The sequence below is a fragment of the Anser anser genome, assembly GCF_964211835.1.
Source record: "Anser anser genome assembly, chromosome: 7".
In the NCBI taxonomy this organism is placed as follows: Eukaryota; Metazoa; Chordata; class Aves; order Anseriformes; family Anatidae; genus Anser; species Anser anser.
Window position 1 is genome coordinate 12,746,291 of NC_139727.1, and position 27,563 is coordinate 12,773,853.

A 27,563-nucleotide genomic window follows, 5' to 3' on the forward strand; every position below is an offset into this window, starting at 1 on the left:
CCAAGGCGGTTACGTGCAGCTGTCCAGCAGTGCCTCCCCTGGCCTTTTGTGGCCTTTGGAGGTGCAGAAAAGGTCAGGTGCAGAGCACAAGTTTGGAGATCTGTGCCTCACCTAAGGAAGGTGGGACTGCAGAGCTGAATGAATTAACTGGGACTTCTGGGAGATGCAGAATTTTGTGTTTTGTCACTGAGAAGTTTCATTTTGAAAAGGTTTTGAAGTTTCAAATCTTCTCTTCCTGCTATTGTATTGAGCTCATTCTCATTGCTTTCTGACCTTCTTCATTTTATTTTTTTAGCGGGAGGGTAGAAGTCTACCTGAATAGCAAGGTACATAAGAATGTAACTAATTAAAATATAGACATTATCTTGTGCTCAGCATTGGCATTCAGGAATTGCAACCCAACCAAGGCAGCTTGCTGGTGCTAGGTCATAGTTTAGAGCTTCTCTCAAGCAGCATCTTTGACTTGTAAGTCCTTTGCTTGCAGATGACTTTGACTCCTACGCCTGGTGGTAGCAGTAAACAAAAACAATTTTGGCTGAATTTTGTTAGAGTAAAACAATTTGAAAGCAGCTTCTTGAATATGGCATAACTTCATTATTGGTTGAATTCTCAATGTTTACTCTTTGAATTTGACTATACTTGAGAGCTAGAATTTTGACTTTGACTTTTCTGCATTGAATGGAAAACTTGTCTTCTCCCACAAATATTTAGACAGCTAAACTGTAGGGACGATTTCCAGCTGTTTTATGTTGTTTGTCCACAGCTGTTGCTCTGTGTTTTCCTAGCTTGAATTGACTGGACAGATTTGTAGGGGATGCTAGAAAGGGGTTTTAATTTTTTTTCCTGCTGTAGACAAACAATTAGTGGAAAACTAATGCTGGAAGGTTTTTACTTTAAATGGGGAATGCAGAAGGTGGAGAAAAAAAAAGACTGAGTTTCTCAAGATCTCAGATGAAACAGCTGCTGCCCCCACCTGTTCTCTACCTGAAGGCCCAAATTTCTTATAGTTCACTATTTTCTACTCAGAATTTGCCAGGAGTGACAGTATCTGTGTATTTTGTCATCTGAAACGTGCATGCATGCACACAAAATATCCGCTCCCTCTTCCTTGGGGATTGCTGTCATCAGGCTGAGAGAAGAAGCTAGATAAGTTCTGCTCTTTTCTGTCTTTATGATGTTTGGCTTGTGAGTACATTGAGGGAAAGGATCTTAGTTTCAATAGCTCTCCAAGTACTCACCTTACATACTCACTGCCTGCCAAGCTTCCTAAATTAACCGATAGGCTACCTGCTGAACAGCAGTTTAACTATGGTTCCTCTTAACACAGCTTTGTAAATGGGTAAATATTTTCCTGAATGTGTTGCTAAGGCTATCAGTACATAATTGACTTAAAGATTTAAAGCAAGTCTCTTGCTGACACTGTGTTTATTGTTTGGAATGCCAGATTAATTACAGCATGTATTGCAGGCTCTGTGTTATGAGCTGCATCTGCTTTTTGTTAACTTTCTCCATAAATGAGAAACTGTCAGTGCAAACTGTTTCTCATATTTTGAAGAAAAATCCTCAAACCCTGTAATTGTGTACTTTAAAAATTAAAGAGCAGTTGTGTTTAGATCACAAGTTCGTTTATTTCTTTTGTTTCTGGAGGAGCTGACCCAGGCATAAATGACTCCTCCCTGTTTTGCAATAAATAAATGAACAGAAGAGACTGTCCCAGGCCATGCGAAACATGGCCACGGGAGTTCATGTCAGTTCTCTTCGATCAGAGCAGTTTGACACTCACAAATCCACAGCATCCCCTGAGCCAGCAGCTGGCAGCACATAGTTCATTTACTGGAGCTATTTATGCAAGCCTCCAGCTTGCTGCCACTTCAGAAAGCAGACAGATCAATTAATGCTCCCCCCTTTGTGTGCAGTGTAGGTGACAACTGAGAAACCTTTTAAAGAAAATCACATTTGCTGGAGTCTTTTATCTTGTTTGTGGTGAAATTGTTGGGTTTCCATGCTCACTGCTTATCCTCTATCTAGTACTGCTTCTACACAAAAATGTGAAATGAACTAGCATTATTGGCTCAGAGAAACATACAGTACTTTCTGGTCACATTTATGAATGATCTACGAAAACAAACTCTAAGCAGTGAGCAAGGCAACAGGTGGGAATGTTTGTTTCCTTTTTTTTAAAAAAGGAAGCCCAAGAACTTTAGGTAATTCTACAGAGAAGTTATTTGAACTGTGGTCATTTCTGTAAGAAGAGTAGGAACAAAGTTTTAGGCTTTTCTGTTTTTGCTCAGGGCTTGCTGTGTGTTGTGGTGCAGAACAGCAACTTGCTTATACTTGGGCAGATAAGGCAGAGCCAAAATACAAGCACAGTTGTGTTGTGAAGGGAATTATCAAGGGCCTCAATGTCCAGTAAGGGCGCTTGGCAGTAACTGTGGTAAAACTAAAAATTTCAAGCCCTGGAATGTGGTAATACGAACTCATATTATTGTAATTAAATTACTCGGGGATACAAAATTGTCACAATCTTTCAGCTGAAATTGGCATTAGCTTATGTGTTGTTCTTGGATTTATTTTTTTTAGGACTTTCTTGCCCTTAGCAGGTACCTGGCAAAGTGCTCTATACTGTGTGTACTTGTAAACCAGAGTCTGACTGGTCTTCTCTGTGGCCCCATCGTTCTATTTGAACTCAGATTTGGGGCACGCAGAGATAAGAGTGAATTTGCTGAATTTGACATTGCATAGGTGCAGGAGATAAATTTATCAGAGGTGAGTTTTATAATTGGGCTAATGCTGGAGACAGGTGGACAGAAGAGATGCAGAGCAAGTTCATTGGAACAGCTCAGGTCTGGTTGGCTGATTTAAAAGCTAAGACTTGACATCTGCCTCAGGTAATTTTTTTTTAAGCAAAGCCTGGAAAAATTACCCTCAGAGAAACAGCATAAGCAGTGTGTTGTTTACTTGCTATGAACTCCTTGTTAAACAGAAGAAATTTCAGGGAGGTCATTGGTCTTCAGAATATGAAGGTTCACTTCCCATATCAGGGGTACCCTGCCTGTCATTTTGCAGAAAATTTAGTATCTATAAATAAGAATTACTTTCTAATGCAAGATTTTCAACTGTTACAGTGCCACACAAATATTACTGTGCTAAAAACAAAGAAATGGCAGATAATTATGAGATGAGAATGTGTAATTTGCCATTTATGTTAAAAATTCTCTGTATAAAAGCATCCTGAAGCTTTCAAAAGTCAGAAATAATTGCCACTAAATTACTTTTCTTTCCTGATAAGACCCATCATAGGTGGCTTTAGGGGAAGCAGTGTTTCCACCTTCCTTCTGTCTAATTTAATCTTTTTTTCTTTGTGGAGATTAGAGCCTGCATAGCAGTAATTCGTGGAAGAACGTCTCCAGCTATTATATTATCACGTTGGCTTTAAAATAAAAGCACCCAGTGATTTTAAAATACATATTTTAAAAAGTCATAACTATTTTTGAGTCAAATTTTATATGCTATAACATTACCATAATTTTAAAATACATATTGATATTACATTTCAAATTTCAAACTCAATATTTAAAAATGTAATATGTAGCAATAACTTAACTTTGCTCATTGGAAATAAAATGATTGCCACCTTACAATTTTGTAAAAGGATTAAGGAGGTTTTTCTTCCTTAGCATATAGATAGATTGTAAGCAATGTAATTTGTATCTGATAGGTGAGTAGATGAAATTTGGGCACCGAACGTGTTCTGTTTGAACTTGAGTTTGTTTTTATGAATCTACTAAAACGTCAAGTCAGTATTAGACAGTGGACTGTTAGACTGGAGCTTTGGGTTGTCAGGGATATAAGAACCCCCCTGCACTGTGCTGCTGCTATTCTGCATTGTGCATGCTCTGTGCATCGATGCAGTGTAGGCAGGTGATATTAATACAACACACACTAGGGTTTATGAGCAATAAACTGCTGACATTTTTTTAAAAACAGTCACTTTTCTCCCCTATAATAAAATTTACTTAAATACTGTCTCCAGCATTAGCTCATCAGGACACGTCTCTATTCTCCTGCACTCACAGAGGCTGTTTGCTGACCCCACTGGAGTGCCCTGCTCCTCTGTGGGATGCTGCATCTTGTCACTGTACTTCAGGTTGCTACTGGGCAGCTGGTGGAGTGCTCCGCGTCATGCGTTTATCTGTGTTTGGGTTGGGGTGAGAGGTTGGGGTACTCTTTGAAAGGCCAGCACGCTCATAATGCATGACCTGACTGTGCCTTGCTGCAGCTTGAAATATGAATCATTTCCATGTACTTCTTGTAGCTGCTGCTACCTAGCTCTCAAGAAAATTGTTCAAATGTTTTTTTTGTGTTGGACTTGGCATTGCTCTCATTAAGGAGAGGGTGGGAAGATCCTTACAATGTTCTGCAGAAACGCAGATGAAAAGAACTTTTAAATAATTTAATCCAGGAAAGGGAGACTTGTGCTTTTTGCACTGTCGAAATATCATACTAACAGAAGTGATAGAGTATTTGTAATAGTAACCAAAAATAGTACCTTTAACTATCTTTGGCTTTAGTCACTAAGTGCCCCATGCAGTGTCAAGAATCAGCTCATTCCATCTTTCTGATACACTTTTATTTTATGTGGATTCTCAAAGGAGAGTTCTGTTTATCCTGTTCACGCAGGTGTAACCAGTGCAGTATTCTTTGCTGGAAGGCTGGCTGCATCCTCCTGTTCCAACCACAAAATTAATGCTAATGCTGTATCCCAACAGTTGTGTAAGACAGAAATTGCATACTGGAATGCAGTCAGCTAGAGCATAAGGCATTAAAAGGAGCAGCATTAACCAGTAGGCATAAAGATGCAAAGTAAACGTAGCTGGATTTGGATGTGGGAGAATTTGCAAAGCAGGTTGAGTCTGAGGCTAGCATTTAGGCTGACAAGTCAGGTGTTACAATGTTTTTCCCTTTTTATTTAGCAAAGCATGGCCAGGATTACTGTTTTTTGCAAGCATGTGTGTATAAAATCTAAAATGATTTCCAGGCTTATACATCAGAATTGTTACCTTGAATTTGACCATATGTGCAGTGGAAATATAATGGTGGTGTCTCTCATAGTATTAAATTTAAGAGATGACTTAAATTCCTAATTTTTTTCCTCCCTTTATTTCTTATTTTCTTTCCCAAGCATTGTGGGTCTGCATTTGTGCTTTGAGATACAATGGCAACAGACATTTAAGTAATGAGCCATGACTTCATTGGTTCCATGCTGAAAAAATAAGGCATAACAGACTTGTGTCCTGCTGAGAGACTGCCTTGCTTGGGCTGGCTTTTTAGGGGAAAGGCTGAAGAACAACTAACTGTCCAAGAAGTAGCAGTATTGATGGCCTGGGCTGAATGCATTTACAAAATGTCCCTAAAAATGATGTTTAGAAAAAGTAAAATAAGGAATTTAATGGTAAGAAAAGTGCTCGGAGATGAAAATTGTGTGTCTGAAATGGAACTCTCCAGGTGACTACAATTAATTCATTCTCATTTCTTCTTTTCAGGTCTTCTTCTCCACCTTGGCCTTCCCCTTCTCCCTTCAAATCCAGTCACTTTTCTGTTTAATTTGTCATATGTTCTGTTACCTCTCCCTTGTCTTGCCTCTTTGCTTGTGCTTTAAGAGAAGTCTTTTCAACTTCATTTCCTCTGTCACTGGATCCGAATCCAGTCATCAATAGGTTTTCTCCAAAAATAATAAATTGTACAGGTAATCTTTTTTAAGCTTATCTGATATTTCTGGCTGATTGTCACTTAATTCTAGGTTTTCTGAACTTTAACTTCTGGTTTTCTGTGGTGACATTTCAAGGCTGCTAGGAGATCTGAATGTAGGATTCAGCTATGATTTCATGCAGTAGTGCACCTAATTTTGTTTTTTCTTTTTATTTGTAATGTTGCATCAAACAGCTTTTATTTGAAGTAGCCTGCTAGAGTTTTTAAAGTTCTCTTTTAAACTACCGTATATAATGCATATTATGAAATCTGATAAACAAGATGTCCTCACCTCTACCAGAAGTTGCACAGTGTTTCTTCAATTCTTTGTTTGGAGGGGGGCGAGGGGGTGTCGTGTCAGGGTTGCTTTACCCAGTCCCTGCTTCAAGAATCTGCAGTCAGGTGGACCCACCCATGTGTATATGTGTATCTATGTATTTTTATAAATGCTGGAGAGAAGTAAGGAGGGGATAGTAGACTTCACCATCATACAGTTGTTATAGTGCAGGACTGACAAGTAATGCTCTGATATCTAGTGCTCTTCAGGTGATTAAACAACCATAACTGAAATGCTAAAGCTGTAGCAGCAGCAGTGCCACAAATATTCAGTTTTTGTTCACTTTCCTTGTCATACTCCAAGTAGAACAGAAATTCCAAAGAAGGTTTGGTGTTAAATGCTAGGAAGAGGGAAAGTTAAGAGTCAAGAAGATCTGAGAAGAAAAAGCTTTTCAAATGCATGCATTCATATAGGCATTGGTTCTAGCTCTTCACAAGGACATTTCATAATCAGCTGTTCCTCCACAACAAATAGATCCCCCGGAATGCCCAGAGCCTCAGGCTGTGTCTGCTCTAAAGACACTGTTAATTGCTTGCAGCCCATGTTGAGTTTTGTGGTGCTTTGGCTGGGCTTTTGATGATGCCCAGTTAGCCAGCTGAAATCTTTTTCAGATATGACAACGCTGCAGTCTGACTTAAACTACAGGGGGGGAAAACAAACTAAACCAGAAGAAGCCCAACCTCGTGGCATTAAGTGATACATCTGAGGGTACAGGGAATTCTGCACTAGGCAATGACCTCTGCATTCTCCCTCAGTGTATCAGTAGCTTTATTTCTTCTGTGGTTTAGATACCAGGAGGTAAGTGAATGCACTGGAAGTGTGAGAAATCTTCTAAACTGATCAGCCAACAGCAAGAAGTGCCCAAATGACAAATTTCCTTTCTCACTCCATTGAATTCATTTGCATATGCCCTTAATCACGAGCATTTGCTGCATGCTTTTTGCCTTAATGCTTCTCTCCATGGGAATAGATTGAGCCTGTTTCAAGTCTATTTTAGCTATTGACATCAATCTATCTTGTTCAGTCAGTGACCATCCACTCTAACAACTGTATACACAGTATTTCCTAATTTATTTAAAAGCATTAAATAAATATTTTTCAATTTAAGTATCCTTTTTTCTGTATTAATAGTAAGTTCTACTTGACTTTTTTTGATTTAATTCCGTGGTTTATAGACCTGTTTCATCTTGTTGTAGTGTAAATAAGGTGCTCTTCCTTTTGAGAACACATCAACTTTCATATGTTCATTTGACTTTCTCTTTTTTTCCCTTCATATAGTTTGAATTTTTGCTAGTACGTTCTGGACTGCTACTTTCATAACTTCTTAAAAATGCCAGGTCTCTTTTGTCTGTATTTTTTTCTTCAAATGGCTCAGATTCAGTAATGCATATGGGCTATTCAGATCCTAATCAGCTGCTTACTGTGAATGACTGTCATCTGCCCTCCTGTTGCCCAGTTGCCTAGCTAATTTTAGAATAGTGGAGTTTCTGTAACTTAAGTCTGTTCATCCTGTAAACAAGCTAGATGCATAGTTGTGGTCTGAAGAGCTTGCCCGTTAAACGTAATGTCTGATTTACAGTAGAGGCCTGCAAGTTAAATGTCTAATTATTTGAAATACTTCTTGCCTGGCAGAAGTTACTGTAGATGCGCTTGCACTGGCACAAACGTGTTTTGGCTTGGAGGAATTTTACTTTGTTTACAGAAATGCTGCACACAATAGTAGCAAAAAAGCTGGAGGCTTGCTGGTGTAGCTGTGGACAGAGGAGCTGGAAACTCTGCCAAAGTGTGGAGTGAGGAATTTGAGGAGAGGAGCAATAAAAGGCCACTTCAAGGCAGGAGTCTGGCAAAATGAAGACTGTTGAGAAAAACTTCCAGCATTTTCTGTTGTGCAACTTCAGCTTTCTATTTTATATAAACATTCCCCCAATCTTGAAGGAAACAAATCTGTTAAAATAAAATGCCTTTTCCATTCTTAGGAAAGATACTGTATGTCAAAATACATTACAAGATAAATTACCATAGAGCAATTTTTCACATTTTGCAAGACATTAAAGGGTTTTTTATAAGTCAAAATCTTTTCCAGTTATGATAGCACACAGTGTGTTTAAGTATTAGAGCTTTGCATGTTTTCAGCATGCAGATTGCTTCATAAACCTTTGTGCTATGTGACAAATAGTTCGTAAAGATTCAGCGCCTCATTCCTTTTTTCATATTTTCATAGTAAGCATCTGTTCTTTGCTGTAATTATACATATATTTAAAGCATACTTCCAGTCAAGAGAGTTGATAAATACGGGATTAAGATTTGATATGTTCAAAAGTGTTTTGGGAGGGGGAGGTAGGTGTACAAAACCAGTGTTATCCTGAAGCCTCAAGATAGAATAGGCCATGGCATCTTAATGACTGGATCCAGTTGTCATCTGGACAAAAATGGCCTTATGTCCCAGTGTCACCAGAGACAGCTCTGTTGGAAGCAGTCAACCTGCTCCTTGTGAAGAAGTGGTCTCTGGCAGGCTAAGACCACGTGCACCTGCTGTAGTGAATCAGCTAAGTCTAGATACTGGCAGGAGGGTGATTTTTATGCTCATCTGTCCTGACTGTATTATAGATATGTTACACCTGCTCTACTTTTTTGCCTGACAATCGTCTTCACACTTCAAACAGTACTAATTATCTTATTTTGGGCTTTGCCTAATGAGAATGCATTGCAATGTTTGTACCCTGCAGGTATTTCAAATGTTAAGTGTATAGCTTTATCCAACAATTTTTTTTTGTCTCAGTAAAGGTAAGATAGTAATATTTTAATGAACTTTAAAATGTTAACCGTAAATGCATGAAATAAATAGTTGCACGTTAGAAAATAGGTGGCATAGAAAAGTTTTGTGTTCAGCCTCAGCTTATGTAAACACAATAGCGAAGGGGTGTCACTTGCCATATGCAGTTACTGACCAACACTAAGTTTATGGAGCTAAAAAGCAGAAACTGTTTGGAACAAAGATTTTTAAGGTATTTGGCTCTGTATTGATGGCAACAGCTTCAGGAAATATTTAAGAAGCCCAAATCAATAGTTTAATTACTCCCCTGTATTGATGCATAAAAAAACATAGCATGCTATTTTATTCTACTAGGCATTTTATTCTGCTCAGTGAAAACAATTCATGGATACTATGTAGTTTCAGGCTTTTGCAGCAAATAGTCTGGACTAACCAAAAAGCTGAAATTTCAGGTAAATGCTGATTCCATTAGTGACAGATTTTCTCTGTTGGCAGACATTTAAGGTCAAACGCAGCCTGGTCTGTACTGTGTACCTGGGCTTGCAGGAAGCCAAGGAGAAACTTGCCTTTTGATTACACTCTGGTAAACCTGCTATAGTGTTTAAAAACAGAAATAGAAAGTCTTTTAGTTTGAAAGTGTACCATTTAGTCAGGGGGGGAAAAAAAAAAGGGAAAAAAAAAAACCTTCTCTAGCTTGTTTGTAATGGTTTGACAAGCGAGTATTTAGGCTTTGACTCAAAAAATGATTGTAATGATAGAGTGACTTGATTGCATGTAGGTACCTTCCCTGGAAGAAAATACTGTTCTTTAGTCTCAGTGGGGAAAAAAAGGTAGAAGAAGAAACATGGAATATAAGTGAAAAACATGACAGAAACCAGGTACACATTTGGGAGGCTGAAACTGATGAATCATTAGAGCAGACAGTTTTCCATATTTCCATGTTTTGTAGAGGAACTGCAAAGTAAACAATTTAAGTGATTCCCTGGAGAGGTATATTTAAGAAATTTAAATGTCTGTAATATACAGAAAATGATGCTAATCTAACCTAATTGCCCCTCTGAACTTTTAAGCAATTCCTGAATTAGTGATCTGTTTCTGTGCGCCAGTTCAGTATCACATGGGTATCTGTTGGTTTGCCTGGAGGCCGTGCATCATTTCAGTGCACACTCAACTCCTGCAAAGCCAATTCAAAAATGTGTTTGTTGAAAGTTAGGGGTTTTTTGTTTGTTTTTTTTAATGCAAGATTTCGATTGAGATGTCATATCAAAACTGTATTTCCTTGAAGGAAAGACTGAGCAAGCCTCGAAGGAGGAATTTTGGTAACTTAAAAACAAGTTGCTTCATATCCATTACCAACCACTGTGTCATTGAGAAGTTGTCAAGTAAGGAGAGGGTATTTAAGACCAATTTTGAAAGACTTCTTAGCATATCTTGGAATTGTCACTGGCATCAGTGGGTTTTTTGTTTTTAAAATGAAGAATTGAGCTGTTTTTCCCCACTATAAAGAACAAAGAAAGATTAAGTGCAGCAGTACAGGATTATTTTTTTCTGAAGCTGGCAGTATTAACAAAAAAGGGGAGTCTGATATGTTTAAAAAAAAAAAGGCATCCTGAAATGTATTTTCACCCATGGATGAACAAACAGCATTACAGACTAGTAATACTTTTCTTTGGTACTAAGAACTATGGGATGCCAGATGTGATTCCAGATACTTGTCGTACTTGTGACCTAAATGTCTATTAAAATACAAGGCTTACAAATATTTGCAAATCAGCCTGAAGTGTTCTTCCTTTGGTTTTGTGTTTTTCCTGGTTGCCTCTAACGAGCATTTGGAGCATACATCGTGTGCTAGAATCTGCTTCTGGGAATTTCTGCCTGCAACATCCACTTCAAATATAATTCACAGCTTAAACACATTAGAACCACATGGCTTACTGTCAACTTAAAACAGAAAAGAAAAATTGCCCTTAAGACTATTTTTTTTTTACTTCATTGTGAAAAGGCTGAAGCAGCAGATTTTCAGAGCTTCTGTTAGATTCTGTGCGCATACCATGTTTTAGTGACTGCAGTTTTTCTATTTCTAATAATAAATATACCTGCTTCTCAGAACTGAAAATACTGCACTTTTCTGACTTTCATGAGAATTGGCAGTGAATGTGCTGTTCCTTCAGTATTTCTGAATTTTTCATCTGAAAAATTTCTGAATATTTCTGAATTTCTGAATATTTCATCCCCAGCTGAATGTGTTCAAAACTTCCCAGTGGTAAAAGACTATTTTTTTATTGTTGGAACAGAAGAGTATCCAGGCATAGTTTAAACATACTCAGTTCTCAATTGAATACAACAGGTTTACAATTTAAAGTTGTATTATTTGGCATTTCTTTAGTAGTGAAATTAGTTCAGTTGCTGAGATGATGGGAAAGGCAGGTATGTTGTATTATGCTGTTTTCTCCTGCCATTGAAAATACGTACAAGTTAGAGATATTTACTTTTATGTGAGCTGTTTAGCATAATGAATTAATTCATCATTCATTAGCTAGACGAGAATTTCATTTTTTTGCTTACTTTTTTTCGGGAAAACAGTTGATCCCATCACAGGAGAAGAAGAAAATTTATTCCAGAATTAGGGCAAGAGAAACAGACCAGATACCACCTGCAGAATTGTATCTGTGTTTGAGACTGCTAGATTTGGTTGGAGTCTAATGTCTGATGTTTTGATAGTAATTTTACATTGTGGTACTTTATGCTTCTGGACACCAGATGGTGCTGCTGCACCAGCTAATGTGTGATTTTTCACACTTCGAGTGATTGATACTTGACTGAAGTGGAAGTCTACCTGTTAGCGCAACACGTTCTACTTTTTAAAGACAACGGTCTGAAAGATATAATGCAGACTGACTGGTGTTGTGGAACCACAATTTTACGTCTCACAGGGCTAAAACTTCTATCAGCTGGTGTTACTCTTGGATATTTAGCTTAATAGCAAATCTTAATATACATGACACTTCAGAGATTTGATTTATTATTTAATAGTACTGTTTAAATTTGATTTAATAAATTCAATTAGAAAGCTTCTGGCAGAGCACATTTTTTATTGCCAGTTAAGACTGCAGAGGATATTTCCAGAAATGAATTAAATAACGCAGTGATGCTTGAGGGTTGTTGGGGTTTTTGTTTTTTCCCCCCTCTTAGATGTTGTCTCCATTAGAAGCTTAAGTGAGGCTGTCAAAATGCTCTTTGCTTGCCCTCTGTTACTACTTTTTGAGAAGACATGGTGGCTTAGCTACTTAACTGCATTGCGGATAATATTTTTAATACTGAGACTTGGACTTGACATTTCAGTTTTATTTATTTAAAGCTCGTTAGTGTATTTAATAAACTCATTTGGTAATCCTAACTGGGGATGAATGGATTGAAGAATGTTTGTTTTTTAGCTGAATCCCAAATGTTGATGGTACTATTTACCAACTAATTATAGTAAACGGGTGCAAATAGTTCTGGAAGATTTGAAAAGGCTTTGTTTTCAGACTGCTATTATTGAAACAGTGAGGGAAGTTTGACAGATTTTCTTGTATTTTTTTTTTCCTCACAAGTATCTATTTCTTTTATAGATCCCCATATTAAAGTCTCTGGAAAAAAGGAAAATGTTAAAGAAGCTAAAGAGAAAATCATGTCTGTCCTGGACACAAAAGTAAGAAAAAAAATTATTTAAAATTTGAGATCTTAACCCCCTAAATCTGTGGTGAAATTTATGTAGAAGAAGACTTAGAAGGCAGATGCCTTTGCACTTGGCCCAAAGAAAAGCCAAATGTTTAGGACCTGGTCAAGAGGCAGAAGGCATACCTCTGTGTCTGGGGAAGATGTGAAGATGGTGCTGTGTCTTGGGAGAACTTGCATGGTCCCTGCACTACTGCAGTGGGAGTGAGCAAGCAGCGGTAGTGGCTGAGTGACACACACCCAGGCTGGATTACCCAGGGGAGGAAAATTAAAAATATAGAATACAGACAACTCTGAGAACTACTCATTCTAGAGACTCCTGGAAACTGGCATGTACTCAGGTTAAAAATGATGTGAGTTCATATGGTCTGTATTCCATTGTAGGAAGCAGAAGCAAGCTAAACAACCCTTTTAATCCCCAAACTTCTCTGTAACGTTCCTGAAGACAAATGCTCCTTTTCAAAAGGAGGATTTTTCTGATCTCTCTTTCTAGTCACTGGCAATATTGTCTACTTCTGATATAAATGACTAGACATGTTTAAAAACAAAATAGTTTTATTAATAGACTTTAAAATGCTAGTTGTGCTTGAAATTTAATTTTAGGAGCACTTACATAGTTCTGTGTTAAATATTACAGTGATCGTCTACTTTAAAAAATCCAGACCAGAATATGAGATTTCTAATATTTGGCCAAGAGTCTTATATCAAATTTTTATTTCATGTAATGGCAAGTTTTTCAGGACAGTGTATGCAGCTTCTGCATAGTTGTATACCAGCTCTTTGGTACTCAAAACAGATTGCCAAAAGGAGCTCACCAGTGATAGGTGTGGGTTTTTTTGAGTAACTATTAAGTCTATTGTTAACAGTCAATGTTATTAAGAATAGCTGTAGACGCTATTTGTACACTTCAAAAATTGATGCACCAGAAAAATTTGGTGTGTCTTCTCAAGGGGGAAGAGAAGTTATTTTCAGGTCCTTTGGCTTTGTGATTTTCCAAACTTGTCATCATATGATCCTTTCAGATCAGTGAGGCGTGTGACTGCAATTGAAACACCACAGGATTCAAACAAATTGGAGTAGATTGCAGAAGGACATTGAAGTCACTGTTCATAAAATCTGGGACATGTTTTAAAAGCTTTAGACACTATTTTTGAAGATGTACCTTAATTTCTATATTGGAAAGAAAATGTTAATGACTTAGCTTCTGACTCTGATCTATATTAAAAACATCTTACTTGAGTAGAAGCTAAGCTACTACAAAAGTGCTTGGAAATGCAATTTTCAATGTCGTTCTTGAAGCTACGTTATTATAAAATACTCAGGTTCTGCTCTTAATAAATCTAATCATGGGTGCTTGATTTCCAGAGCAATCGGGTAACCTTGAAGATGGATGTTTCGCATACAGAACATTCTCATGTGATAGGTAAAGGTGGCAATAATATTAAAAAGGTGATGGAGGAAACAGGATGCCATATCCATTTTCCAGACTCAAATAGGAATAATCAAGCAGAAAAAAGCAACCAAGTAAGTGTGTGTGTGTATATATATGTATATATATAGCTTTTATTTTTATAAAAACTGATGTATATTAACTAATATATATATATATATATTTAAACTTAATTAGAATGTAGTTGCTGAGAATATGAAACATCTTTTCTAAACTTCTTTTACTGGTTTGTTTTTATTTTGAGGGGAGAGGAGTGGTGAATTCATATTCAGGAAAGTAAGATTTACACTTACACTTTTTGGAAAGCATGGGACTTCCTAAATGAACAAAACTTGATCAATGGATGGGAACAATTTGTGGTGATTCATCAATCATTTTATTTTTTTTAAACTGAAATTATTTTGAGAGTACAGAAATGAACAATTTAGTGTGAGCATCCTACTAGAGAAACAGTAGGAAAAGCCTTTGTAAATTTTTTTCCTCTTCAAATCTTGACTTATTTAGCACAATGTTTAATTTCTTGGTGCTTTTGGCTCATGATGTAACTTTTTTTGAACGCTAAAGTAGGTGGATAGCTAGCAAAAACTGATGTTCCATTGTAATAGTTTAACTTTATTAGAATAAGTCATTGTACCTCATTTGGTCATCTTTTGTGAAGCTAATGTTAGAGAAAAGTTAACCTTCAAATCTTTCATCCTAGTATTTAGAATCCCTCTTGTGCATCCCAGTGGCTGCTCAGCAAAACCGTGGTTTCAAAAGATTCAAGAAAACACTATTTTGTTGACTATTTTGTTGAGTACTGAGCACATGCATACAATAGTAATTCTATTATTTGATCCAAATAGCTGTGTTGATTATTTGATAAATTTCTTCTAGTTGCTTAAGCTCATGTAACCTAAGATGCTACAATATTTATAGATAGGTTTCTTCTTTTTAACAGAATTAAATTTTCAGCTACCGTTCAGACAACACTTAGGATGTCACCAGATGTGATATGTTGATACTTAAAGAAAACATAGGTATTTGAATATATTTTCAAATGCCTCGCTTGAAAATGTGATGCAATATTTTCTATATCCTTACTTTTCCAGGTGTCTATTGCAGGACAGCCAGCTGGAGTGGAGTCCGCAAGAGTTAGAATTCGGGTAATAGCCTATTTCAGTATAACGTTCCTGTGAAAACACCTTAAAGGAAAATATTGCAGTAGAGGTTTGAGAACCCTAAGGTTGTCTAGCTCTATCCTCTGACAGCAGAAATGTGAGAACAAATGTGAGGATTTGTATGAGTAATATGCAAAAGGTATTACAAAAACTGATTCACATTCTGGCAAAATCTTTAACTAGCCCTAGGTGGACCTTGAACACAGAGTCTACAGTATAAGCAAGAAGTAAAGTATCCCATATTGTGTTTAAAATTGCATCTTGATTTACACTCTAGAGATGGTCTGTAGGAGCTCAGCCATCCTGTGTGAATCTGAGTTAAGAAAGGCAACTGCAACCTTTTTAATTTTAACAGTTTTCATGTAAGTAACTTGGTGGATTTTGATTCCTTTCTCCACTCACAGCACTTTTGTCTTCACTTTCTAGTTTTGATTGTATGTGTATTGTGGTATGGATACTAAGTCTATTAAATTGGTTTTTTTTCACAATTATAGTCAGGTGTGCCACTTATACAACTTTGGTCTTGACAGTCATGAAAGAAGCCAATGGTATGCAGCTTTGTAGCTGACTTCAGAGCTCTAATTAATCCATGACAGTGAAAAAAGCTTCTCTATGAATGTTTACAAATATTGATGTGTGTAGACCCATATGGATAAATATGGGCAATGAACCTGACTTTATGACTGCTGCATAGTTGCAAAAGACTGTTATTTTGGATCAAACACAAAGACAAACTCTACCCAAAGCAAAAAACATGAGGAAAAAAAAAAACAAAACTTGTTTCCTTGGAAAAGCAGTGCCTTTTTTGAACTCAAGATAAAGTTTTTACAAATGGACGCTGGGTAGAGTGTGTATTTTATCAATTTAATTATCACTGACTGATACATTATGATTCAGTAAGTTGTGTTAATTTCACTGAATATGACCTAGGTTTTCGATATTTTCTTTTTAATGTTCTAGGAGCTGCTTCCATTGGTACTCATGTTTGAATTGCCTATTGCTGGAATTCTGCAACCAATCCCAGATCCTAATTCTCCCACAATTCAGCATATATCTCAGACATATAATATTTCAGTTTCCTTTAAACAACGGTCTCGAATGTATGGTGCTACAGTCATTGTCAGAGGGTCACAAAACAACACTAGTGCTGTGAAGGTAATGTGTCTTCCTAAGCAAGCTGCTGTATTTTAGAAATACTCATAATTTAGATACTTAAGCAGTATATTAACATTATATCTTGCCTTATCTGTACATGTTATCATATAATCACTTCTAAAGTCTGAATACTATTTTTTAATTTTTTTTTAAATTTAACTGGTGTTGGTAAAGTGTAAAAATGTGGAGGAAATAATTTTAAGTTTAGAATTTGACGTTGTGGTAAGCTTTTATTTTTTTTTCTGTTGCTTACCTCTTCAGCTTTGCAGCAATTCTGAAATTAGTCCTAATCCTGCCAATGTCCATAAATAATAAAAACTTTATAAATAAAAATCCTCCACACTTCAATCTTTTCATTGTGCGGTCAAATACATAACCGTGAAACTCGCCATAGCAGTTAATCAAACTCGTCTTGCAAAACCAGGACTGGGAGATGTGAATTTAACATGCAAGTAAAGGAACTGCCATGAGGCTATTTATCATAATAAAATTAGTAAGTTTTTGTTAATGACTGCCAGTGTGACAGATTGGTACAGTCTCATGTGGGTATATCTCAGGCCCATAAGAATGCCTTAGACCAAAACTGAAAGGCAAACTTTGGAAGTGTACCTACCCAGTTATGTCTCAGTTGGCTTCCTTATTGCTGTTTGTGGGCACAGAAGTTCCACTGGGCTCAGGCAGTTTGTCCTCCTGTTTGCCTTTAATAATGGCAATTAAACTCTGCATTTTGTCATAAAACAGAAATAGTAGGTAAAGGTTAGTTCATATCTTACCCTGTTACAAATCAGCCAGGTTTTTAAACAAAATGGAAGTTTCTTTACCTTGGATGTGAAGTGCATGATGGATAAGGAAACCATCTGATGAAGCATTGTTTTGTATGCCTGTTTAACCAGTCTCTTGCACTTACCCCTGCAGGAAGGAACAGCCATGCTTCTAGAACACCTAGCTGGGAGTCTGGCTTCTGCAATCCCTGTGAGCACACAACTAGACATTGCAGCACAGCATCATCTCTTTATGATGGGTCGAAATGGAAGTAACATCAAGCATATCATGCAGAGGACTGGTGCTCAGATCCACTTTCCTGACCCTAGTAACCCACAGAAGAAATCCACTGTCTACCTCCAGGGCACAATTGAGTCTGTCTGTCTTGCCAGACAGTATCTCATGGTAAGTAGTTTCTGTTAAACTTCCCTGTAAAAATGTTAAGTTCTGGGAAAAATATGCCACTTCCACATGTATTTATTGGTCCAATATAAATTAGTTTTGGAGGGGAGGGTTTATTACTCACATTGCAGAATGCTGAATTGATTGAATGCTCTAATTTTGTTAGTGTTTTGAGTGTGCGTAGTTATCCAAAATATTTGCAATCTGTGGTAGTATGCTTTGAATAAAGGTCTTGGCAATATAAGTGCAGCATGAGCCATTTAAATTTATGATATTTGATAACAATGTGCTCCAGAGTAGAAAGCAGATTTGGGAGGTGGGGAAGGGGGTTATTGTTGTTAGGTGCTGGGCTGTCTTTTGTTTTTGTCAGCTTGTCTTTTCCCTGTTTGTCAGGTAAGTAGGTCCCTTTGGAAGAGGCAGGGTTTCCTTGCCTTCTGTGTGGGTGAGTTTTCAAGGAAAACAGAGAATTAGAGAACATGTTTACTCACGCCACAGTCTTACACTCCTTCTAGTAACATAGCCTCAATACTATAAGCCCTTTTATAAAAATAACTCTGGTGATGAATATTATTATTATTTATAAAGCTTTTTGTTATACTGGCCTTTAATCTTAATAGGAGCTTTTTGGCATTGTTGTAGTACTAATGCATGTACATGTGTTTTTTTATATGGATATTTATGAGCAACACATGGGAAGATTGGACTCAAATCCAGTTTGAAGCTGGTATCAGGATAAACCATGATACCATCAAGTTCTAAAAGTCAACATCTCTATTGTGCTGCACAGTGCTTCACTGTATAGTGGAAAGCAAAAACGTGCCACCTTTCTCTTTGTACAGTTATAGTCATGGTTATTATATTCTGGGAGGATAGTGTCTATAAATACTAAAAGTCTTATTCTATGTATTTCTGTAATGATGTTTAAAGAGTGCTTTTATGTAGGTTTTATAAGTGGAAGGAAATGCAAACAAGCTATCCTGTAAATATCAAAATATATCTTTACTCTAGAAACTTTGAATTACACAAGAGCTGTTTTATGAAATATTGAAGTCTGAGTTGTTAATTGCAAATGCAGCAGAACAGCTCTGTGTCCCAAATCATGCTGACTATCACCCGTTAAGAAGTGTACTGACATAAGGACATGGATAAATTGAGATTTGGTCTGTTTCAACTCCCATGGATTACATGTTCAGAAACTGCTGTTGTTGTTTCCAGTTTTGTAGATAAATCAGACTTAATAATGGAATATGTATTTTCAAACAACAAAAATTTGAAAAGCTGAAGGAAGAAGCAACTAACCAGATAAAAGCTTATCTCCATTTCCTACCTTAGTAAAAGCAGTGAGTTGTTTTTTTTCAGCTTCAGATAAAAACAAGAAAGACAGCTGTGCTAACTAGAGATAAATGGCTGCAATCACTCAGCTTCTTTTGAAGTATGTTTAGCTTGATTGTTTTCTTCTCTGGCATTGTTGGGTGGAATCAAATTTCTGTGTTTTAGAGCAATTTCCTGCAAGGTGTGACTGCACGCTGGCTTTTTCCCCACAGTCAGGTTTGTTACTGGCTCTTTCCAGGTGCTCTGATTCAGCCAGAGTAATAGCTGATGCTGTTTCGCAGCAAGGCAGTAGAAATGTCCTGTGGAACTGAGTATGTGATTTAAAAATGAAATAAAAACTGGTTTGATCTTTACAGGTGTCCTATAAGTAACTATCTAGAAGCACCTGGACATTGATACCAAGAAAAGAAATGCCATAACCATTTTCTGAACTACTAAATTCACATTTTCATGTGATTCTGTAATTCTCATGAGGCTAATGTTAGAGGCAGAGCTGACAATATCAACAGGAAATGTAATACTGTGCATAGATAGCATTCCTTAGAGTATGACATATGTAATGTAGTAGCACTACTTTTTTAGAAGTTGCTTAGCAGTATGTCTAAACGGAAGCTTTAATATTAACTAGTAACTAATTTAATTGAGAAGGCTGTGTGGTGTATGAATTGTGAATATCTATCATCTCTGACAAGCATTACAAGTCTTAGTTTCTGAGCATAAGCATATTGCTTGCAGAGTTATATTCAGTGTAGTATAGTGTTCACAGTAGTGATGAGAGCAAACTGGAGAAGGAAGAAAGAATGTGTAATGATTTTAAATGAAATACTTAAACAAGTGAGAGAGGTTTTGGTGAAGTGTTCTTGGTTTGTCTTCCCTTCATCCCAAACCCTTTGGTTTTCTCCTGTTTTGATAATCACTAAAAATATACCGAGACTTGCTTTTTGTTAGTTTCGCATATAATAATGCAGGCTGTACTATATTATGGAGGACGTTGACAAATCACTTTTGTTCACTCACATTCTATTGAAGAGCAATGCTTGTGTTTCTCTCAACATCATCATGCAGGTGCTCTAAACACACACGAACAAAACCGTAGTGCAAAAATCTATCCGCTTATATGACATTCCAATTTCAAAGTTCTCACTTTCCTTTTTTTCTTGCTAACCTTTTAGTTGCATTCTCATTCAGCAGGCATTTGATGAAACCTTCTGATAATAGTTTCTGTAACTCTTTTATGAAATGAAAACATTAGGAAAATCCATGTATGAATTGCTCTCAGCAGTTCTGTTAAACTAAAGTCCTTTATTATTGGATTATTAATTTCAGTGTTTTAAAATAAACTCCATTTATAACTGTTTTTTCAGCTAAGTTCATTTACTGAAGTTAAGCTGTGTTTGTCAGTCTTCGTAAAGTCAAAATAATTAAGATATCTTGCCTTAATTTTGCTTAAGTTAAAATTACTTCAATTATTTAGGTTTGGAAAGTACTCTGTAGCTATAGGTGGTACTGTTGTGAAGGGCTATGTAAATATAAAATACTGAGCTAGTGATCTGAAGAATATACCAATTAGCTGCTTTTTGTTCTGAAAAAAAAAATTATAGAAACAGGAAACTGACTAAATATGACCACTTTCTAAAATGTACATTACTGTTTTTTCTGATGTGTGATATTTACTTTGTGTGTGAATCTAAATTCTCAAAGTTGGATTTGTCTTTCACTGTTACCCTCTGTTCTTATTTTATGAGCAATCTAATAATCCCAAGATATCCTGTGAAGGGCTGGGGTGGATTTTCTGTTCTCCTTTCCCCTCCCCTTCTTCGGTTGTGTTTTTGTTTTGGTAGAGATTTTTTTCTTGATTTTTTTGGCAGGTTACTTACAATTTTACTGTTTGAAAGGTTTCAGAGTTGTCATCTATATCACTGGAAAATACTGATGTAGCTACAGAGGATGGGGGGAAAAGAAAGGTAAAAGTTGAGCTTTAGACAATAATGAGTTGCAGAAACCTTGTTTTATTACAAACTTAGTTTATTGTGGACTGTTTGAGTGCTACTATCTGTTCTTGACAATGTTTTATTCTGATTTGATATATAATAGTTGTTTCTGAATTTGAATCCTCCAGACACCTTTAATTTTGCATAGGTAGCTAGTGTGGGGGCATGTATGAGCTTACCGTGATGGTCAAAATCTTAGGGCAAGAATATACTGTTGTACCGTTGCAGGCAATGAGGTAGCTTTACTTAATTTCATCCATGCTTTTTATTCTGAACTTATAATACCATGATGTACATGTGTACAATCTATGTATTTTAATTTATTGCCAACATTAATGTGGAAGCAGTGTAGGTTATAAGTTTTATGAATTTTTGAATGTCTTTTCAGGGTTGCCTTCCTCTTGTGCTCATGTTTGATATGAAGGAAGAAATTGAAGTAGAACCACAGTTTATAACACAACTAATGGAGCAGTTAGATGTCTTCATAAGCATTAAGCCGAAGCCAAAGCAACCAAGCAAGGTTGGTGAGAAACTAATATATTATTTTTAGGCTTTCATGCCAGCTTTTCAGAGCTGATGAGTTGACATGTCTGCCCCTCCTCCCTGACTTAATGGATCATAAATGTGTAAGATGCATATATATATTTTCCACTTGAAATATCAATTGAAATGTTATAACAGTTCTCCTTTATGGCAGTTTGAATTTTTCGTTAAATATTTGACAATACAGAGATTAGTTTTTTATGGAAGATACTGATAAACAACCAAAAAAATTATGGGGAGGCAAATTTGAAACACTTTTTTTATAGAAATTTGCCTTCAATCACATCTTCTCTGCATAACTGCAGTGTTTGTTAGCAATCAATTTCAAAAAGAAAAAAAAATCTACTGTGAGAAAAACGTCTGCATGAGAAGTTGGAAAAAAAAAAAACCAACACAAGAAATAACCGCAAATTTATTAGAGGGATAGATATTCTTTGTAAAAATACTCAGATGAACATGAAGAGGAAACCCACCCAGTTACCTGCATTGTTATCTCTCTGCCATAAAAGACAAATTTCCAAGTATTGACTGTTCCATTGTGTTAGTGGTTTAGTGTCTCTGTGTAGGGATATATAAAAATCAATACACAATACATTGTGTGGAGAATGTACCAAAACAAATGTTTTTTTTGGTAACTTAGTTTTTCAGGTGTTCCTTACTTTTTTTTTCCAGACAGCTAGAACTTTAATAGCTTTCATATAAACCCTTTTTGTCCGCTTTGATATATAGACTACTGATAAAAGAGAATACAAGCCTTTAATTATTGGCTCACCTCTCTAGATCTTGCTAGTCACTGGTTTTCCTTGTTTTTTTCTTTGGTTTGATTTGTTTTTTCTTCCCCCTACAGTCTGTGATTGTAAAAAGTGTTGAACGAAATGCCTTAAATATGTATGAGGCACGGAAATGTCTCCTGGGACTTGAAAGTAGTGGAGTCACCATACCATCAAATCCCTCTACTGTCTCATGCCCTGTTGGTCTTTCCTGTCCTGGTTTGGATATCCTGTCCTCAGCAGGACTAGGACTCACTGGACTTGGTATGTATTTTATTTTTATGTATATGTTTACATGTGTGTATATATACCTATATACACATTTACGTGTGTACATATATGTACACGTGCACACATTTGAAACTTAATTCACGTGCACTTTAAAAATATACATATTTAGTTTTTGTGCAAAAACCCAGATGTGTTTTTGCATAAGGACTTGTGTTAAAGCATTAGATTATTCCAAAAGCATCTGGCCTTTCAAGGGCTTGTTGTTGTAAAAACTTCCTCCAAGGCTTTCATAATCAGCAGCATGACTCATCTCTGTAGAAAATCATCCAGAAGCTTGCAAACCACTCAGCTGAAAAGGAAAGGAGGGGAAATGCAGGTGATATAGGACGCTACTTCTGTGATTTTTCAGAGGAATCTTTTTCAAGTGATTTTTCTTCCTTTGGCAATATTGCAACGTATGAGGTTGCCTTGAATTTGGGTGGGTACTTATGTTTGTAAACTGTAACATGAAAGTGCACATACCCAACACAACATTTCAGTTCTAGTTTAGTTGAGGATGCACAGGCTATTAATTTAGGCATTTCTGTGCTAAATTTTATAATGATAAATAAGGTCTAAGTTTCCGATCTTACATCATTTTATAGAAGAAATGCATAGTCCAGACTGGAATAACTACATCATTTTCAAGTTCTGCAAATACCTGATACCAGAAATGTTTAAAAATAAAAATAAAAAATAAACTGACAGAAGAATTCAGTGTCAAATCTTGACACTGGCTCTTGAAATTCAGTGTTCTCACGTAACAACTTTGCAACCTGCCATTCAGCGGTGCTGTGCAATTCCATGTCAGATGCTTTTGTGAGGGTCACATGGGTACAAGTGGTTGTGCCATTTGACTGTGGCTTTTAATGCAGCTCTTGTTACTGTTGTTGTCATGCCTTGGTATTGTTTGGTCCTTGCTATTGTTTGATTTTTGTTTACTTTTGTTTTACCTCTTGTCATTACAATGCTGAACTGACCTGTGAATGTTCATAGGTGAAGAGCTGGTTTGAGGTAATGCCTTCGGAGGGTGACTTGCCGTCATTATTGAAAAAGCAAGAAGGAATTAAATAGTTTCTAGTGTGGAAGTAGTGGTTCATCCATATGAGGTTTTCAGAAAAAGGCTATTTGAAATGAAAGTAAGGTTGTGAAGTGCAGTTACTTTCTTGTTTTGCAAATGATGCTTCTGTGGAACAAACTGACAGAAGCAGTGAAGGAGATACACAAGAATGGCATAGATTAAAAGCAACCTGTGCAGATGCTTTGATTTTACAATAGTTAGTCCAGTAGATGGACATAAAGGATGCTACAGTTCTTGTTTCCCAGTTTAAGAATCCTTGTACTTTGTTTTCTGCACCAAGTAAACAGCAGGTTTAATGTTCAAATATGTCTGTGAAATGTATGAGGGTGCTACTTTGGTTGTGTTTTTGTTTTAATTAGTACTTAAAAACTTGCAGTAATGTTTTTCTCTAAGTCTTAGCTGAATATTCACATGTGCAACTTTTTGCAGGCCTTTTAGGTCCAACAGCCTTGTCGGTCAACACCTCAACTACTCCAAACTCTCTGTTGAATGCTCTGAATAGCTCTGTGAGTCCCCTACAGAGTCCAAGTTCAGGCACACCTAGCCCCACATTATGGGCAACATCTCTTGCTAACACGAATGCCACAGGTTGGTAGAAGTTAAATTAAATGAATTGTTCAACAGTAACTTGTAAGAATGACAACTGAAAGTCCAGAATTTTTCATTTAATTAATTTAATTTAATTAATTAAGCCTTAATTCTTAAGTTTATATTCACACAGATGAATAAATATCAAAATTTGCAACTATAACTTTATATACATTTATAACCTGCTGTTGCATACAATGTTTTGATGTTTTAGGTAAGAAACAGCTAACTCACAAAGTAACGGTTAGAGCATTTTGGTTTTGGCATGCAATTCTAAAGGCAACTTCTTCAGTAATGTGTCAAATCTATATAAAGATAGACATTTATTTGAAGTATTGAGAATTTTTTAAAATGAGAATATTATTCAGAACATGACCAAAATTTGTTGCAGGTTTCTCTGCTATTCCACACCTAATGATACCATCTACTGCCCAAGCAACTTTAACTAGTATTTTGCTGTCTGGAGTACCTAGTTATAGTCAGAACACTCCATCTCCACCACCAGGCTTGACTCCTGTTGAAGTCCATGTCAACGGCCTGCAATCAGAAAGTAAAAAAGGGTCACCTTCTTTAAATGGTCACGTGAAGGTAAGTGACGTGATCTCTGGAGAACCAGATCTGTTTGTAATGAACCTGTTCTAAGAAAGTTAGGAAAAAAAAAATAGCTTCATTGGTAGATTCTTAAAGCTACTAAGTGTCTACATAGAACAGTACTGTTATAACATCTTTATATTTTTGAAAACATGTCCCATGTTGAAAAATTGGAAATGAAATTTCTCCTGTAACAGAAATGAATCTCTTGCTTTCTTGCACAGACAGAAAAGCAAACTTTGCAATATTTTCTTAAGCATAAAGCATAAAATCACTTCCATTTTTGACAATCATTTCAGACCTCAAATATCAAGTATGCTGCACTGTCTGCCACATCGCTGGGAGAAAATGTGTTGAGCACAAACCACAGTGATTCGGCAAGACAAACAAGTACTCACGGTGCCTCAGAACAAGTAGCTGCCAAGTCAAATAGTGCAGAAGGTAAGACTTTGACATTCTGTTCTTTTGTCTGGTGGTGTTTGTGCAACCTACATATAGTTCATGAAACAGAAATGCACAATTAACATAGTTAATTAAATGAACACATGATGCCTGTGCATTGGTTGTACAACGATGCTGAAGGAAAATACCTTTTGGATCTCACAGATCTATTGTCAAGGAAAGTAAATTGTGCTAACAGAGCCTTGCTGATGATAGAAACACCTTAAGTTAACATAAATATGCTTTTATCGTTTTATTTACTCCCCATATTATTTTTATATTATTTATGTAGGGAAACAATCTATAACAATTTTAGTATTTTTTTTATAGCAGCTTCACTTCATAGCTTAAACCAGTAGAGAATTTTTTAGCAATGTTTTATTTTTGCTCTTCAATGAATGGAAAGAAATAATGACTTTTGAGAGAGTTATTCTTGCACAAAATTATGTGTAGATCAAACTTAGATGACATCAGCAGACAGAATTAATTTGCTATTTATAATAAAACCTCAGTTTGTTCCTTTAGCTGTTCAAACGCAGCATAATGATCTGTTCCTTCATTTATGGAAGGAAGGAAAGCAAGTTTCATTTCAAACTTCTGTGCAGGTTTGTGTAAAGGCCCTGCTTCCCTTTCAAATACCGATCAACGTGGAGATGTTCTTTTCTTAATACTTGTAGCCATCTGAAATAGATTTGAATAAATGGTACATTGCCCAATTAAGGCAATTAATATTTGCAAAAATACATTCCAGAAGTATTTATATATTAAGTAGGGACCTTTTATTCCAGCAAAGATTATATGAGCACCTGACAAGGTTTATTAAAACTGGATACCAAATCAAATTTGTTTGAAATAGTCATTCTGATTATCTAAATTTGATATTAACTACTATTACTTGCCTTTTACTTGAATAAATAAAGGAAAATACTAACAAGATACAGTAGACACACTACATTAATATTGATGCTTTTTTTCTGTGTATCTGAAATTACGTTTTTGATTTACCTCAGGCCAAGTTGTTAATTCTGAAGACTAGGTTAATAAGAAGAGCAATTTTTTTAATAGTTATCACTTTAATAAGCACACTAGAATATAAGAGGAGTTTTGTTTAAGTGTTCTCTTATTGGCCTTATAGGTTGCAATGATGCTTTTGTAGAAGTGGGCATGCCAAGGAGTCCATCACATTCAGCAAATACCAGTGACCTGAAGCAGATGATGAGCTCTTCCAAACAGGCGTGTACGAAGAGGCAAACAGTTGAATTACTGCAAGGCACCAAAAACTCTCACTTACAGTAAGCTGAAAGTGCAAATATAGATTAATGGAACTATCTTGTGTTTGAAGATAGATGTTTCAGTCATTAGATGTTCAAAGAGCTGTCTTAAATTGAGCTTGGCTTGTTTACTATGTCCTCCACTTTGTCTTTTGTTTGTGAACTTTGAATACTTTTTGTACATATTAAGAATTTTTCTCTTTAGTTTGTGTCCATGTCTGAAGGGATGAAAAAAAAACCCACCTTTTCTTCCCCACAAAAGGGTGGGCATTTTTTTCAGAGGAACTTTCATTAGCTATTTCTAAAGGATATGTTTTTGCACATCCCCTTCTTATTGATTACATTGAGAACAATTCTTAAGTTCCAGCCTTTTTGCTTTTGTGTGTACTTGAGGCTGTTTTCTTCGTAGAAAAATGACTTTCAGGACATAACAGCATGTTCCCAATGATTTTGTTTTTGTTTTTGTATTTTTTTTAAATGACCCAGCAGTGGGAAAGGCCCTTTTGAGTCATAATACATCTTGGCAATACAGGTTTTGTTCTTAATGTGATGTTTTGTGCAATCTACTTTAAGTAGTATTAAGTAGTTTTGGGAACTGCTTATCATGACTCTTGAGATGCATATTTTCTTTTACCTCATTTATTTACACTGTTAAAGCTGTAATATCTATTTCATTAATTCTGCTCTCATTAGCAGAAATCCTGGGATTTCTAAACTATCAGGCTCAGTTGTTTGTATGTCTTGTTCTTTTTGTTGTGGATTTAGTCTCAACGTTTCTTTAGTTTTTTATTCTTCTGCGAGTAATCTTTTAAAACATGATTACTTCTATCTGCTTTGAAGTAAGAGTTTACACTTGCTTGAGAACAGGCATAAGATAGGGCTTTTTTTCGGAAGAAAGAATTCCAATATGAGGTACATTGGTATGCAGGGTCATGATTGTTGAAGCATTGCACCCATGTTATCTTTCTTAGTTCCCACTTAGATGTATCTCTCTTCCTACTACTGTTAGTTTGTTAGAAGTGTTGAGCTGCTGGCCTGAGCAAAGCTGAACAGCGTAAAGCCACACTATGTAGGGATTGCATGTAATGATTCCTGACACCAGAAAGCTTCAATCTTAATTGATGATCTCATACTTGGTAATATAGGCAGCAGCAATATGTCTTGTTTCACCGTTGGAGAAA

The 27,563-nt window shown here is 36.3% G+C and overlaps 1 protein-coding gene across 8 annotated transcripts in view; it reads left to right on the plus strand.

Moving 5' to 3' along the window:
- BICC1 (BicC family RNA binding protein 1) overlaps positions 1 to 27,563 on the plus strand; it is a 102,087-nt gene that overhangs the window by 61,898 nt on the left and 12,626 nt on the right. For all 8 annotated transcript variants that reach the window (XM_083845224.1, XM_083845227.1, XM_083845231.1 and 5 more), the window contains 11 exons: positions 12,470 to 12,549; positions 13,941 to 14,099; positions 15,117 to 15,170; positions 16,146 to 16,340; positions 17,256 to 17,507; positions 21,216 to 21,347; positions 22,218 to 22,404; positions 23,921 to 24,079; positions 24,471 to 24,667; positions 24,970 to 25,111; positions 26,247 to 26,403. In XM_083845224.1, the coding sequence (XP_083701350.1) occupies positions 12,470 to 12,549; positions 13,941 to 14,099; positions 15,117 to 15,170; positions 16,146 to 16,340; positions 17,256 to 17,507; positions 21,216 to 21,347; positions 22,218 to 22,404; positions 23,921 to 24,079; positions 24,471 to 24,667; positions 24,970 to 25,111; positions 26,247 to 26,403 (1,714 nt within the window). The remainder of the gene's footprint in view (positions 1 to 12,469; positions 12,550 to 13,940; positions 14,100 to 15,116; positions 15,171 to 16,145; positions 16,341 to 17,255; positions 17,508 to 21,215; positions 21,348 to 22,217; positions 22,405 to 23,920; positions 24,080 to 24,470; positions 24,668 to 24,969; positions 25,112 to 26,246; positions 26,404 to 27,563) is intronic.